Here is a 16,560-nt window from a genome sequence, read left to right as displayed (position 1 = left end):
GCCTAGTCAGCTGATCGTTGATGATGTCCGCTCCAACATTGACAAAGGTAAACGGAGCGATGCCCTGATTGGTTAGTTATTCGTTTCTTTGTCATAAGCTCCACAATCATAGTGTAGAATTTGAGAAGGTTAAGACCTGGATTAATGACAGCAGGAAATAGGTTGTTATATACATAATATAATATATATATAAATATATATATAATGGAGGGTGGAAAGTCTAGCATAGTAAAGTCCAATGTTCCTCAAGGCTCAGTCATAGGTCCATCTCTGTTCTTCTTCCACATCAATGGTATTTTTTCTAGATCTGAACTTGACAATGCACTTAAAGATGCTCCACTACTGACAGAGCATAAATGATATTCATCATTCGAACAATAATTTGTGTTTAATCGTGTGTATATGTGCCTAATTAACACAAAAAAAATAATATAAAATAATTTATTACGCCTTTGGTGCATGCACAATCAGTACTTCATTTTATATATAATATAGTGCCATGGAATTTTTTCGGGATGCAATTACTTATTTTTCATATTTTTAACTTTAAGTAAAATTAGAAGCTCAAACTTTTCAAGGGTGGAAATGGTGTAAAGTAAGTAACTTTTGTAACCGAAGAAATATACTAAATCATCTGCTCCTGTTTTTGATAGTGAAAAAGAAAAATACCATTTGTCAGCGGTGGAGCATCTTTAATTGCTGACAAAACCTAATAACCTATATAGTCATTGATTCACCGCATCAGATGCCCTAGGCCTGCTGTTGGGAAGATCTCAACAAACTATACTGCAGCCAGTAGTTGTGAAGGAACAGAAGTCGTGATTTAGGGGGGGGGATTTTTTTGCATCTCATGAAACACATTATGTTATTTTCACATAAACAAAACAACACCATCATGAAGTATTCATCAACAACTCCAGATAATTTCGGAAATCTGGATGTACTGTAGAATAATCACGACTACTGGTTAGGTCCCAGTAGCTGTATAGGAAATGGTATACTAACTATGAAGAAAAATCTGAGAATGGCGCGAAAATCTGACGTAATCATAACATCACAATGGTCACAATAGAGATGTCAACATTGCATATTGATTTAGAAAAAACTATCCATTGGAAAATCAAAAGAATCTGATCACACATTTAAACATACTTTATGTTATCAAGTAGTCTGAAAATTAATAATAAGCATTGATGTAATAATAAATTTTGTTTGCAAACTTTTTTTGCAAAAAAAATTTCTTTCATACCCTATGAATTAAGTTAAAAAAGTAGAAACATCAGTGCTTAAATGAATTGTCTGTGTTATTACAGGTTAATATGGTAAACGTGACGAAGGGGATCCTGGTAGAATGTGACCCAGCCATGAAGCAGTTCCTTCTCCATTTGGACGAAACGGACGCATTTAAATCCAAGTTTGTTCTACAGGACCTAGACGAGACACACCTCTTCATTTCTGCTGATATTCTGGATACTCTTCAAAACCGAATAGATGACATCATGGACAGACTGTCATTTCCTATGGTAGAAAAATGAAGTACAAATAAAGCATAAACAGGTTTTTTTTTCTTTCTATTTATTTCAAAGACTTTAATTTTGATAAACATTTTTTTTGTGAGAAATTTTGACAAGTAAAAGTATGGGTGTGCCATGCCGATGGAAAGTTTGTAAGCGGAGACTTACGATGGACTGTAGTTTTTTTTGAGGAGGGAAACAATCTGTGTTACTATCCATCTAAACATGTAACTTCTGGTGGAGGAGGAGATCCAAGAGACAAGGTAATTTATTACTTAGGTGTGACTGTCACAAAGTCCAACCTATATGTATATCCTGAAGATAAGCAAAACTATACTTATACAGATATTACTGTATACTTGTTAATATTTGCTGGTGATTTAATTTTGCTATTATTGGCAGGTGTTTTAATTTTACTAAATTTACAGATGCATCAAAATTCGCGAAATTTATCAAAATCATGGTTTATCTAAAAAGCTATCAATATAATTTTCAGGAAACAAGATCAAGAGTTTTTATGTCAGCTAGCTAACTGTGGGAAGACTTTTGGTTCCCATGCAAGGTATGTGGACTTCATTGATTTATTGTAGATTTTGAATTTACAAACACACATTCCAGGTACTTAAATCAGTGATTTTTCTCCTTATATACTACAGACCCCATTCCCAATGCCCAACCCCTCTATTTTTTCACAATTACGATGGATAAAATCCCAAATCAAATCTCTGAAAAACAAACAAAACTGAAAAGCTCTCCCCTCGTTGTTTAATCTAAAACAAACTACTCTGAAACTGTAGTTATGGCCGTCACCTTTTGATAAAATGAAACAGTTTACTGTTATACAATATCTAATCACTTATTATACCATGTTCAGTAATGGGTAGCTTTTTTCCCAAGCTGCTCTTTTTGGTATTAAAAATTCCCAATTTGTTAGGAAAACTTTTCCCCAAAAATACCCTGAAAAATCACTTTAAATGTCGAAGAATGAGAATCTTTTAACAATAATCAAACTTAAAGAAGTAATCATGCAATTCACATGATATTACATGTAGCTCTACTCTCCAGCTCACATGACAATTGAACATGTACATGATGTGGCCCAGCAGTCTGTCCTCATGCTCTAGATCTTGCGTTAATATGTTTGTCAAGTGTCTCAACTCAGTGTTTGACCAGATTATCCTGTGGGATATGGAGAATTAGAGACCTTATAACAAACCTGTAAAATTATTTATGAGTTAATGTCCCTTGAGGTATCAGAAATCTGTGGTAATGGTTAGAGTTATGTCCCTTGAGGTATCAGAAATCTGTGGTAATGGTTAGAGTTATGTCCCTTGAGGTATCAGAAATCTGTGGTAATGGTTAGAGTTATGTCCCTTGATGTAACATAAATCTGTGGTAATGGTTTGGAATTTTAGAAAACTAGAAAAGAATATATATAGGCTTTGCCTGTTATTCACTCCTTTTGACTGCAACATCATGTCAATAAAATTTGTTGAAATTAGAAACCTATGTTAATGGTTACAGTTAGGTCCCTTGGAGTATAAGCAATAAATATATGAGTTGTGTCCCTTGATATATCAGAATTATGTAGTAATGGTAAGAGTCATGTCCCTCGATCTTAAGAAAATCTGTGGCCTAAATGGTTATAGTGTATTGTATATCTTACAGTGATTCACCCATCTTTGTTGTTTGGAATAATGTTGATGTCTTTGTATTTAACAGCTATGAAAGTCACTACGGTTTGGTACACAGTCGAGTTTGTCAGACATGTCGTAAAAACTTCCCCAACAATCATCTTCTGGACCTTCACATCCTAGAGTGCCATGATTCCATGTTTGCTGTCCAAGCTGAGAAACAACCAATGGTATTTATATATATTTTTTACTATATCAAAAGGAGAAAGGGCAGCAAACCATAGATACAAAAAGGTTTATCAATAAGAACCACAAGCCATTTATATTCAGGCACATCCATTCTGACAAGAATCTTTACTATCAGAATTAATAATGGCTTATTTCAGAAAAATAATATCTTACTTGAAATTAGGTGGTACTTGTGTATACCATTTGAGTTATCTGAGAATTCAACTTAAGTTTATTTGAATTAAAAGTGAAAAGTTTGATCAGGGCTAACAACAAAATCATTTTTATGATATAAGTGTATGAATTTGAGTTGGTATTTTAGAGGTATAAATGTATATACGTACATTTTTACTGCAGTCCACTATATAGCATTATCAAAAGCAGTTAGAAAACTTCAGTGCATGAACTACTGATGCCACTTATTTTGACATCATTGTGATGTCACATTTGTCGCCTGAGCGATCACAGAAGATGGTTGTTCCGTTTTTGATGATAATGAATTGTTTATTTATTATAGATGTAAAATACCTGGAGATTTTATCATAAAATTGTTTATCTTTATCAGTTTCAGTGTTTGGTTGAGTCATGTAATTGCAAGTTTTCTACAAGAAAAGAAAGGAAAAATCATGTCATCAAGTTTCACAAATACCCAAGTAACTACAGATTTGATCGAGAGCAGAGTAAACAGAGGTACATAGATTCCAGAGTCTTTTTTATCACAATCAGCTTCTTGTATTTTGATAGAAAGTTGTTCTCATTTGATACTGGGGCTAGAGGGGCGAAGCCAGCTAGGAATATCAAAGGATGCATTTGTTGTATCATGATAGATCTTGGTTTTCCTGGATACCAGAGAGAAAGGGGCTGTGGTGACTGAGTCATTTTAGATATCTCAATATAGGTCCTTCATGTCTGGGTCGCGAGTTTGAATTCCATGTGGGCCAGTTGCCAACTTTTGACCACAGGTCGGTGGTTTTTCTACAGGTACTCCAGCTTTCTTACACCTCCTTAATAACATGACATGTTCTTGATTGACCCTGGCTGTTAATAGGACACAAAGCAAAAAATTAAATGGAGGCCCCAAAGGGGCAGGGCCTACTTTGACAAAATGTATTCAATATTATATTTAAAAAGTGTATGTGGCCTCCCCCGTGACGACATGGGCAGTACCAACTAGGACAAAGTAAATCAAATGTTGTCTGTTCAGTGAATATAGTTACTTCTGTTATAATGTGGTTTGTGATATTTATTCTGTGGTTTCAGTAAAAGCAATGGTGGGAAATTGTCAGAAATGGAAATCACAACGTTTGACACAATGGAGACAACAGTATCAGTTACTGAAGGAGTGAATGGACCAGGTGGACCATTTGGGGCGAAAGAGGCGGAGAAAATGAAGGATACATCACCACCGAGGAGGCAGTTTTCCTACAAGTGAGTTTGTGTTTGAGGTGGCATGCCCAATATTGGGCAAGAGCAAGTTTAGCTACAAGAACACAGAGCTCTGTTGTATTTAGGTCTCCACAAATGAAATTTTCAAGCAAATTTTTAAATGAAGGATTAATTGTAGTCCACAAAGTAATATTACTTTGTGGATGGACTCCTCTACTTAGTATCACGACATTAGACAGTTAAGCACTGAAAATATGGAATATTTGCGAATGTTTAATATTGTGATTTGCATGTGTCAGCATTTTGTAATATTATTTTCACAGTAAATGTTACTGTTAACTTTTTGCAGAATAGTTTCATACAGACACAAAACTTTCGTGTCGGGAACATTTTTTGCATTAAAAAGGCATTCGTGTAATTAGTGTTTTCCTTTTCACGTAATCCAGTTTACAGTACCTTAGTTATAAAAAACAATTTTGTTATTGTTCATTTTTACATATATGTTGCAGAGTTCCAAACAATATTTGCTTTGGTCAAGGAACAAGTCGGTCATTCCAAAGAACGCGAGGGAGAGGACGTGGAAGGGGCAATAAAAAGCACTGGCACAACAGAGGCATGGAAAATATGGACACACATGTAGACATAGAAAATATAGATCTACAGGCTATGAAACAAGCTCTTACCTAAATACAGAATCAATTAATCGCCTTGGAGAATATAGATCTACAGGCTATGAAACAAGCTCTATTGTATTGTATATTATTAAATGTGAATAAACTGTTGAATTTTGTGGAAATGTTTTATTCTTTTAATAAACTTCATTTGTTTTCATTCAAGTTCACAGGTATTGAATAGGCCAAAACCTTTTATTTTTAAGTCCACCCATTATCAGATGGTGGACTATTCAAATCGCCTTTCGTCCGTTGTCCGTCCATCCTTCCTTCCGTCTGTATGTCTTTCAGTCCATTAAAAAATTCTTGTTACTGCTATTTCTCAGAAAGTGCTGATGGGATATGTCCCAAATTTTACATGCAGGTTACCCTAGGGCCAAAGTTGAGCATATTGCATTTTGGGACCTATCGATGAACAAGATGGCCGACAGGCTGCCATCTTGAATTTTGAAAGATGAAGTTTGTTTCCAATATTTCTCAGAAAGTACTGAAGGGATCTGTCTGAAATTTCATATACAGGTTGCCTTAGGGCTCTAGTTGTGCATCATACACTTTGGACCGATCAGTGAACAAGATGGGCCAACAGACTGCCATCTTGAATTTTGATAAAGATTGTTACCACTATTTCTCAACAAGAGCTGTTGGAGATAACAGCAAAGCTCGCCTATTCAGAAGAAGTTGATGTTCAAGTATTTACAATATTTCAACATGGAAATATGACAAAATTAACAGACTCAAAAAAAACCCTAAAGGGCCTCCAAATTGGTTGTATGTATTTTATAATTATCACGTTCAGCATCCATATGGTGTTTGACACATTAGGTTTGATGTCGGTGTATGGTAAAATCATAAACATCTTTTGATGACTTATTCTTAACAATTGACAAAATATTCAGAAACATTGCTCAAAAACTATAACATGGAAATATGACAAATTAACAGACTCAAAAAAAAAACCCTAAAGGACCCCAAATTGGTTGTATTATCACGTTCAGCATCCATACACACATTAGGAAAATAAAATCATAAACATTTATGATGACTTAAGCTTAAACAATAGACAAAAAGAGAAACTTGCTCAAAAACTTTAACATGGAAATATGACAAATTAACAGACTCAAAAAAAACCTAAAGGGCCCCAAATTGGTTGTATTATCACGTTCAGCATCCATACAACATTAGGAAAATAAAATTGTAAACATTTATGATGACTTAAGCTTAACAATTGACGAAACAGAAAACTTGCTCAAAAACTTTAACGTGAAATGGGACGCCAACGCTGACGCCGACGCCGATTGGGGTGACAACATTAGCTCCCCCTATTCTTCGAATAGGCAAGCTAAAAAGCACTGAAGGGATCTGTCTCATATTTCACATGCAGGTTCCCCCCTAGGGCCTTAGTTGTGCATAGTGCGTTTTTGGACCGATCGGTGAACAAGATGGCCAACAGGCAGTCATCTTTGGATTTTGATAATTGAAGTTTGTTTCTCAGAAAGTACTGAAGCAACCTGTCTCAAACCCAATTTTTATATGTAGGATGCAGTCAAAGTTTGAAAAGCAGAGAAAAGATATCTCTTTCCATTGTCAGACATTAGATCATTCTTTGGCACCAAGATCCCATCTTGGGATCTCTTGTTTCTTGTCAATAACCAATGAACCTAAAGATCTGGCATTGGGGCATAGTCTGTCTTTGCATATTACAGTTAGCTCACTTGAGGGTAGGTATCCATTGAGTTATTTTCTGAGTGCAATTCACATCCTTGACTCCAAAAAGTATGACGTCACAATTACAATACCTACCTGCATAACTGTAATGAACTAATAAAGCCCTTCATACTTTCATCCTAGCATGCTACAGATTCAATATCAGGACTATGTGCCTCTCAGTTATGAATGATTGCAAGTAGTGACTCGTGACCTTGAATGAAGGTCAAGGTTATTAATTTGAACAATATTTGAAGCCTTTCACTCCAGCTTGCTACAAAACTCTTGACCTTATGGTACTTTGTGTTTCCTTTTTAATGGAACTGAACCAGACAGTGTCCCTGTCTGGCTGTTCAAACAATAATCAAATCAAAGGATGATTGAGTTTAGTTTAAACTTTATAATATCTAAGGTAACTCAGAAGGGGGATTATTTTGAGGTCAAATATTTTTGCAAAGGTCATTTTGACCTCGTCTCTCTAACTTACCTTAAAGATTTAAATTCTGGTCCAGATATGTGGACTTCAAAAGGTTGATGGAATGGAGTTGACACTTTACACAATGTTAGCTTATGAATTAGCTGAGCATTCAATTGATTTGGGACCATAATGTCAATTATGAAAGTCACATGTAAAATAGTATATTTTTCAGGCCAGCAGAGAGCATACACTGTTTATTGCTTTTAATAATACTCAAGAGTGCTTTTCGCTGATTGTCGCACAAAAAGGTCCATTATGATACTGCATAGTTGCTTTTATTCGCAGAGAATTAATTTTTTTTCAAGTTAATTTCAGCATTATTAGATATCCTCAAATAAAATTGAAAATATTAAGTAAGATAACTTGTATAGCTTACTTCTTGTTAGAAATTATCAAATCCATGACCATTTTCTTCCCATAAGATATAGTACCCTATTCCGCGTAGTTAGCGCCCATCTCCCTATAAACGCCCCTTCCCTTTTCCGGAGAAAAATTGAATAAACGCCCCTATCTCATGGATTTAACAATGTTTTACAATATGAAATTGCGAGTATTTTTACAAGTGAATCATGGCATATAATGTGTCTCAAAGGATAAAAGGCATAATGCATGTTTACTGGTAACAGATTAATGGACCATGGATACAATGAAAGATTTAAGACATGGCTGATTTTTATTCGTCCACAACTTACATTTTCGTTCATTAATAAGAGCCCCCTATGTTACAATTATTTAAGCCCCCAGGCCTCTAATTACGGCGAATACGGTATGAAAGAGAAGATAGTGAAATTTCCTTCCTGCGAAATTAAACAACTATACACCAGCTAGCTATCTTGTAGACCAACAAAAGCCTTCTCAGGCACATATATAGATAAATAAAACACATGAAACGGAAAAATATAGATAAATGAAACATGTGAAACAGAAAAATATTGATAAATAAAACACATGAAACGGAAAATATATCATATATTTATTATGAAAATAAACACATTGGTTTTTTTTACAATAGTTTGTAAAATGTTAACAAATTTCAATAAATTAATAAATATGGACGGATATTTTGTCTTACCATGTAAAATGGTAGGATCATATCATGTTGTTGTAAACATTAATTGTACATATCAGCTGCCTTCAACATCCATCTTTGATGGTACAAAAAAAATGTTCTTAATGCTGGTACTTTTCTATCACTCAATCACTTATAATTAGTGTGTTCATTTCATGAACGTCTTTTGTGAAACCGATAAAATATTGTGTACAGTGGTTCAGTTCAGATGTATTGGATTCTTATTCTATACTTGTGACGTGTAATTCAAAAACATTTACAAAATTGTTTTTACTTTGTGTCGTTTAGCATATCAGCACTATATTAGTGATTTCTTGTAGTGTACAGACTATTTTTAATCTCTTTATTTTGTCATGTTAATATAATATCCTTAATGTAGCTGTTGGCTTTATAATACCTGCATTTATATTAGCATAACTGCATTTTCAACTGTCAATAAATAAACATGTTTGCAAACAAACCATTCAAACACATCAACGAAACATCTAATGTTGTAAAAATGTCTTGTAAGTTAATATATTGTGTAGAATTTGAAACAACAAAAATGGAATAGTCTCTAATTTGGTTTCTGTTTTAAAGATAACAGTTTGCAGGCTTATAAAATGTTCTTTGTTGAGGGAGCCTAAGCAGCAAGGCTAATAAAATGTTCTTTGTTGAGGGAGCCTACACTTGAAGCAGCAAGGCCACACCCCACCGAGGGTCCACGTGCTCTGCTTCTCCTTGCTCTTCAGGTTGAATGTCCAGACAAATGTTGGACCACGGCTCTTGGTCTTGTACACGGGACACTCGTAGATGTTCTTCATGTCCATACGATCCACTGGGATAGCCTTGATGAAGATAACAGAGGCATTGTAGGCAGCCAGTTCTTTAAGTCGCTGCTTTTTCGTTGATCATACGCAGTGCTGCATGTCCCCAGCGAGCACCTTCCATGAACAGACCATGGACGGCTACGCACCTTCACGTGGCGGGCCACGCCATGTCTTCACGGCTCTTTGCTTCTTGGTAACACATCACACTGCAGTTGCCATTCTGTCAAGAGGCCATGATCGTTTTTTACGAGCCCATCTGCTGCATAATAGCGGTGAGGAAGGACTGGGGATTGAAGAATCCTCCGAGCCATTACTGCGGCAGGAAGTTGGAAGTCTGCTGTCCCAGGACTCTAATTCCTTGATACGGAGCAAGCAGATCGGCGTACCATGCAGTGAGGCCATACAGGGATGGATAAGCCCTCTTTGTCCAGCTGACAGGAACGACATCCAAGAACATGGAATTACCAAGGGTCTCCATATCAGCAGTGATGGTCAACTCACCCTGTAAGATTAAGAGGGAAAACTTAGCAAAACAAGTCACATTTTTAATATAATTATGAAACTTCGATAAAAACCGCAACATACTCAAGCAGTGCTCGATTTAGAGTATTTATTGGGTTTGACCCTAGGATTTTTATTATAAGGGTGCATGCAGCTAAGTTATCTAATAATGCTACAAGAAAGAACATATTTTTATTTATTGATTTACCATGGTAAAATTTCAATAGTTAAAGCATAAGGTTTTATGTCTGCATTATTGGATTGACCTTTCTCCTCCTATAGTTCAGAAATAAGCAGAAACAATAATGTTGAGATGTGTATCTTACTGATCTTTTCACAACAAATAATTATTCCATATTGCAGTTATCTGCCCTTGTAGTTAGGCATCCATGTGACAATTACTCTGGTAAGTGATTGATATGTCAATTTCTCTGAAAACACTGTATGATGTTATGCTTACAAGGTATTTCACAACAACCGATTCCTACCCACAAGAGTAAATAAGTCTGTCACATGTAAATACATATCAGAACATCCTACTAACATTACAGAGCATTTAAAGTTAACAGAATTTGAGTATCTAAAGACAACTTGCCTTGAGACCAAGATCCAGCTCTTTCAGAGATCTTCTGATTTCATTTGTCAGTGAGTTCATACGTTCACATTCCTGGAACGCCACCAACACGTATGGGGTCCTCTCATCTGGGGGGTACCTTGGCTTGGATCTCCACAAGGTTGAACTCTTCTGGAAGTTTCTCCATGATCTCATCAAGGATTGATTTAATCTGGATAAAAGAAAACGAATGTAGATGCAGCAAGCAAAATCATGGATTGGCAATAACATCTCCAAATTTCCTGACCTATTTAAATTATTAAAAGTTTTCATGGCAAAGTGTAAACTTGTCGTTATAGCCAAACAGTAAGAAAATGATGAGGACATATATTCGTCCAACTCTGAAAGTGAGCCGACTTGGATAAGCCTAGTAAATTCAAACTTTAAAGAAAATCTGTAACATGCTACATTTGTAGCATGGAACTACAATGTCATGAAAAATATAAATAAATGTCCATTTTACCTATCCTCAGTTAAGTATAACATATATAAACACAAAAATTCAATTCATTTTTCCTTACCTTTTCCTCTCTGCTTACGCCTGCACCAGTTCCAGCTCCAGCCTGCCTCACGTGGCTGCATTTCAAACACAGTCCTGAACAGAGTCTCAGAGGTTGTTGTCAAGAACTCAATTTCTGCATTGGGATGTAAGCCGTACAAGGTATGGGGCTTTCTGGTGGCAGACATTCATCGATGTAGGAATGGTAGCCCTTGTAGTCAGAGTTTGGTGGAATAGGGAAGTCCAGGAGCCAGGTACAGCTCTCCGTCCCAACCTGTAATTTAATTACAAATTGTCAGGTTTTAAATTCTGCACAAAATTATTCACTTTTCTCAAATATTCAAATTTTATATCACAGTACTCATTATCTTCCATTCGGAAAGTTTTATAAACTTTTTTGCAAACAGATCAAATAGGTTAAAAAAAGATCAATCAGTTTAACTCATGATAAAGCTATTAAAATATGAGCTTTTAGTTACATCAGCTGAGCATCCTTTCGTTTTGCAGAAATTAGAAATCAAGAAAAAATCTGGGGTTTTTTAAATCCTTGGAAACAATGTACTAAATAATAAGCTAACTGCATACTTTAATCAACATTTCAAGTTTATAAATTATGTATCCATGTTTAGAGCTGAACTTTGTAAATGTGTATATTAAAATTTTGAGTATTCTGTATTTGTACATTACAGAATTATCTGCCCATGTTAGGTAGTTATTGATTGTAACTTGTGTTTGCAAGCACAACGTCCATATCTTTTAGAGAAATTGACGCAAATTTGCTTCACAAAATAATGACCATCACAATCAACATCTAAACGTGAGAAAGGGAGGTAACTCTTGTGAGATGCAGAGACAGAAAAAAGAGCCACTCACCACATTTGCAGAGTGCATGTACACCTCCAGGTAAGTGACCTACAGAGACGTCTGTTCCCAATCGTCGGTGATGTGTCCTCCGTACATAATCTCACCGAACAGGTAGCGGAGATCTTTCCCATGGCACCGTTAGCATTGGCCTCGAGGATAGTTTGTACAAACACCATAGCACTAATGGTTAGATCACCAGTGTTGTATGGGTAGACCCTGTTCCAGCCCTGGGGGACCGAACTTCCTTCTCTCGCAGACCACAGCGTGGAAATAACACAGCAGTGAGAACAGGATGCTCTTAAACTCTGTCTCTCTGGCACACATTTCCATGGTGTCCCTAGTTGTACAAAAAGACAAGTTAATTACCGGTATATTAAGTCCCAATTCATGTTTTCATTCCTTCTGTATGGGGTGTGAACAAATAAGTACATACGGAGATTAGTTTGATTTGTAGTATTTCAAATTAAACAAAAAAATCTACAAGTTATATTTTGTAGGCGTATACATACCTGGTTGAAGTTATCCAGAGCCTTGTGTAAGTTGGCGAACATTCCAGTTGGAGGTTCGTTTGTGATTTTGATAGCAGACTCCGAGGATACCCTGAGGGATGATATGGTATTCTGGTGAGCCAGCGGGCCTCAGCACTGATGTAAAGTCTGTAATTCTCATGGCTCTCCTGACTATAAATCTCCATCTTCTTCTCCAATGTTGCCAACCATTTTGCTACCAAAGTGGACGTTCTATGAAAAAAAAGAAAATCAAAATTTTGAAATATAGACACTGTGAAACAAGATGCAATAAAAAAATAATGAAATAATTGAAGTATGCCTTGAAACCACATAAATATGTCCTGTGTCTGTACTATTATATGACCTTTGCGTGATTGTTAGAGAAGATGACCTTTTACTTCAGCCTGTTATTTGGAGAAGACCAAGTTTTGTATATGAGAGTGTTATACTTAGCCAGTACAGGGTGTTAAAAGATCTATGACCACATCCATGTAAGACATGACCATATGACCCCCAATATCATATGTGAATAATGAAGAAGACCTATGACACTTAAATAAAATGTACCTTTAAACTATGGACATGACCACTGACAGCAAGCCTTACCTGCAAGACGACCCAGAGTCCTTCTTTGGCGGACAGATCCCATCGAGGCGTTGCACACTACTATTCTCCCTGACCCCTGTCCGAGGGAGATGTTTTATGGAAGTTGTTGATGTCTTCTGTTAAATCCATCTTCTTTCCGTGGAGCTTCTACATCTTTCAGAGGGTTGGGGACTCCAGTCGAGAGGATGAAGAAGATAGGTGTACCAGGACCGAGATTCCTCATATGAAGTAGCAAAGTCCACTGATCGACCTTCAACATACTTTGTGCACATCTTCTCTTCCACAAAGTTCCTGTATACAAACAAATCATTAAATTAATCACCAAGCAGCTATGCTGTTATAAGAAAAAAGGATATTTAAGGCTAATTTTCTTTACAAGAATGAAGCAACAATCTTTTTATAAAGGTTTGAAAATCCGACCTCTAATAAGAGTAAATTGTTTTTGGTGTGTTAGAACGAATGAAATAATTCTCAAACATTAAAAAGTTATCAGACCACGTACATGCCATAAACTTTTTGTTAAGATGTAAACATTTCTAAACTTACTATGACAGCGTATGATCTTTCTGTCGGGACGGAGGGCTCGCATCATGCAGAGTTTCTGCAGGGAGGTCTTGTTCTTCCATTCCTGAGGGAACTTCTCTTTCTCAGGACATTCACTCTCAACAAACTTCTTCCAACGTTTGGCAGACCCTTCAATATCTCTGTCTAAGTTCCTGAACTCATCCATGTTAGCCATAGCCTGTCAGAGAAAAGTTTGTATTAGTAGGTTATTTGGGGTTTTGTCTATTTTTTTTTTTTTTTTTTTTTTTGCTGCATTGTTTGCTTTGGGGATATCATGAAGACTAGTAAAATCATTTTGAAGTTGTTTTTGGGGTTTATTTTGTTTTTTATCATTTTGAACTCTCTTTTTTAATGGTCTTACCTTGATGCCTCCCCAGCTGTTGTTGTTCATGAAATCAACGGGGGAAACAACATTTGGCACGGCAGGGAAACGAAGGAGGAAGTCCAACTCCACGGGGTTCAGTTCCTTGTTGGTTGAAAGGATCTGTCAAAACAAACATCACAGTATTGTGAATAAATATTTCAATAGATGTTTGATTGAGTATGGATGTTACCACATTTGTTTTTATTAAATTAGGGTATGGAATCGTTTATTGATATCTCTTCACAAAGTGTGTATGAATCTATCAAACTTTTATATAAAGCAATTGAAAGCATATTCATATAGGCAAGACTGTGTATAAATCCTACATGTTACTTACCAGGAATGCCATCTGTGCTGTGAAGATGATCTTGTCTCTCTCAAACAGACCTCTTGCTGTATACATAAACACTGAATAGGTGATACAGTCAATTAGATTGATGACACGTGCTTTCACTTCCTCTGCTGCTTCAGCTCGGTCGATAGCCTTCTCAAACACTACACTGAATGCCTGTCAAAAACATATTACTGATTTATTATACATATGGTAGGGTACAGAGAGACTACACTATAATATTGTTGTGTTTATCGTCAGATCAATGATAGAATTTGTGTAGTGAGTCTATCAGATAAATGGCTGCTATTGATTACAGATGGTAGGATACAGTGAGCTAAAACTATAGTCTTTAACATCAGATCAATAACAGCTAACTCTCAATATTGTTGTCTGTATTCAATCAACTGTGAGGTTCAGTTAGATAACAATGATATCTTACCTTCAGTGAGAACTGATACATGGGGTGGATCTTGTGCAGGTCGTTGAGGATGAAGTAGAGTAGAGAGGCACGAGCAGCTGCCGGTCTGTAGATTTCACGGGCAATATTAATCTCAACTTCAGTCTTCTTAGCCTCCTCAGCTTTCACTTCAATCTCAGCAGCGGTCCTCTTGGTTGTCTCCAGGTTTTCAACAAGAGCATAGTCTCCCAAGAAGTTACCCTCAGCGGCTGACAAACGAGCAAGAAGTGAGTCTTCCAGCTCCTTCAGGGTGATCTTGAACTGATTCTGTTGGCGGGTGAGATCTGCCTTCAGTTTTTCAAGGTCAGGTCTTTCCTTGCTTACGACAGCAGCTAGCAGCTGGTCTTCCAGACCATCCTTTGTCACAGTGAAGTTAATGAGAGTGGCCTGGGCTTGCATTTCAGGTTGGTAGTGAGGGTTAGCCAACTTGGTCTGAAGAATCAAACGGAAGTCCTTGTGGTATTCTACTTCCTTGTCGCCCATCTTGATAGCTCGTCCCTTTTTGATTGTGTTACGGCCAATGAGAGGATCTAAGACAGGGTCCACATACTCGCCCAAGTTCTCAATCAGGACCACATCTCCAGAGGAAATAGCTCGTTCCAGTGCATCCAGATATCCCTTCTGCCCAAGCTGGACAATTTTCAGATCAGCTCCATATTTGGTCTTAATCCATTTGATACCCTGCAGCTGAGGATCAATCATGAGAGGCCAACGTTCAGCGTTGCTCAGGATAGTAGCGTTCTCAGTGGACATCTTGTCGCTTGGTAGACTTTCGTTGTTCCAGGAAGCAATCTGGGCATCATCTGTCAGAAGTGTCAATGGATCTAGTCCTTCTGAGACAGGAATGGGGTTCTTCAGTCCTTTCAAGTATGGTAGCCAGTGGTTGTCCATCATATCCAAACGATACAATTTTGTGAAACAACCAGAATAGGATACAAATGCAGTGATGAGCAGTACATCTCCAGCCAGGGTCTTCTCTTGCTCACGGAATTCTCCAATGGCATCCGCCCAACGTACGTTTTCTGATGCTAGACCACCGACCAGACGATTGGCTAACTCAATGGTCTTAGCTGTCATCTCTGCTTCTTGTTGACACTTCAATTTCTCTGATGTAGCTCGTTCAAACTCTGCAGTCAACTTGCCTAAATCAGCCTCTAGCTGTTGAATCTTGTTTGTAATGATCCTCAACTTTTCTCTTGCGGCAGACAATTCAGCGTTTGCCTGTTGAAGAGCGAGTCTCTTTGGTTCTACGGTACAGAATACATTGTAGTACATGACAATGTTAATGGCCCATGAACAAAGACCAGCAGCAGCAGCAGATTTGGCCTTGATGAACTCTGGGTCGAACTCAGGGTCCTTCAGGTATGGGTCCACAGCTTTCAGACAATTCTCATGGATGTTGTCTTTGTCATAGTTAACTAAGTTGTCGAGGAACTGATCAACCTATAACAAAAAAAAATATGTATCCTTCTTATATGGTCGCCAACTATGTAATAGACATAAACAAATTCCATTGGTGGCTAGACAACAAGTCTGCTGACATTAACTTTGTGCAAGAAAAATTGCATTTACAAAATATGTTTTAATTGATGTAAAGTGGATACAACGATGAACATTTCAGAAATAAACTTTTATTGCAATATTGACAAAGATAAGTCATAGCTGAAAGAAAGGTCAACAAGCCCACAATCGACAGATGGCTGCATTACATGACATGCATTGCTTTGGATAGAATTTACATAACAGATCCAGGTTA

General features: G+C 36.9%; 1 protein-coding gene and 1 pseudogene across 1 annotated transcript; one reads left to right on the top strand and one right to left on the bottom strand.

Moving 5' to 3' along the window:
• The first annotated feature begins 1,531 nt into the window (after positions 1–1,531).
• Positions 1,532–5,552, top strand: LOC138325355 (zinc finger protein 511-like). Its single transcript, XM_069270947.1, is given in 7 exon segments — positions 1,532–1,695; positions 1,697–1,751; positions 1,992–2,076; positions 3,237–3,378; positions 3,942–4,066; positions 4,637–4,804; positions 5,272–5,552. Coding segments are annotated over 7 exon segments (810 nt in total). The 5' UTR covers positions 1,532–1,638; the 3' UTR covers positions 5,450–5,552.
• A 3,604-nt stretch (positions 5,553–9,156) lies between these two features.
• LOC138325354 (dynein beta chain, ciliary-like) lies at positions 9,157–16,266 on the bottom strand (annotated as a pseudogene).
• Positions 16,267–16,560: the final 294 nt, after the last annotated feature.

The sequence above is a fragment of the Argopecten irradians genome, chromosome 6 (assembly GCF_041381155.1).
Source record: "Argopecten irradians isolate NY chromosome 6, Ai_NY, whole genome shotgun sequence".
Taxonomy (NCBI): Eukaryota; Metazoa; Mollusca; class Bivalvia; order Pectinida; family Pectinidae; genus Argopecten; species Argopecten irradians.
Note: the sequence above shows the minus strand (reverse complement) of the source record. Positions and strands in the feature narration are given on the sequence as shown.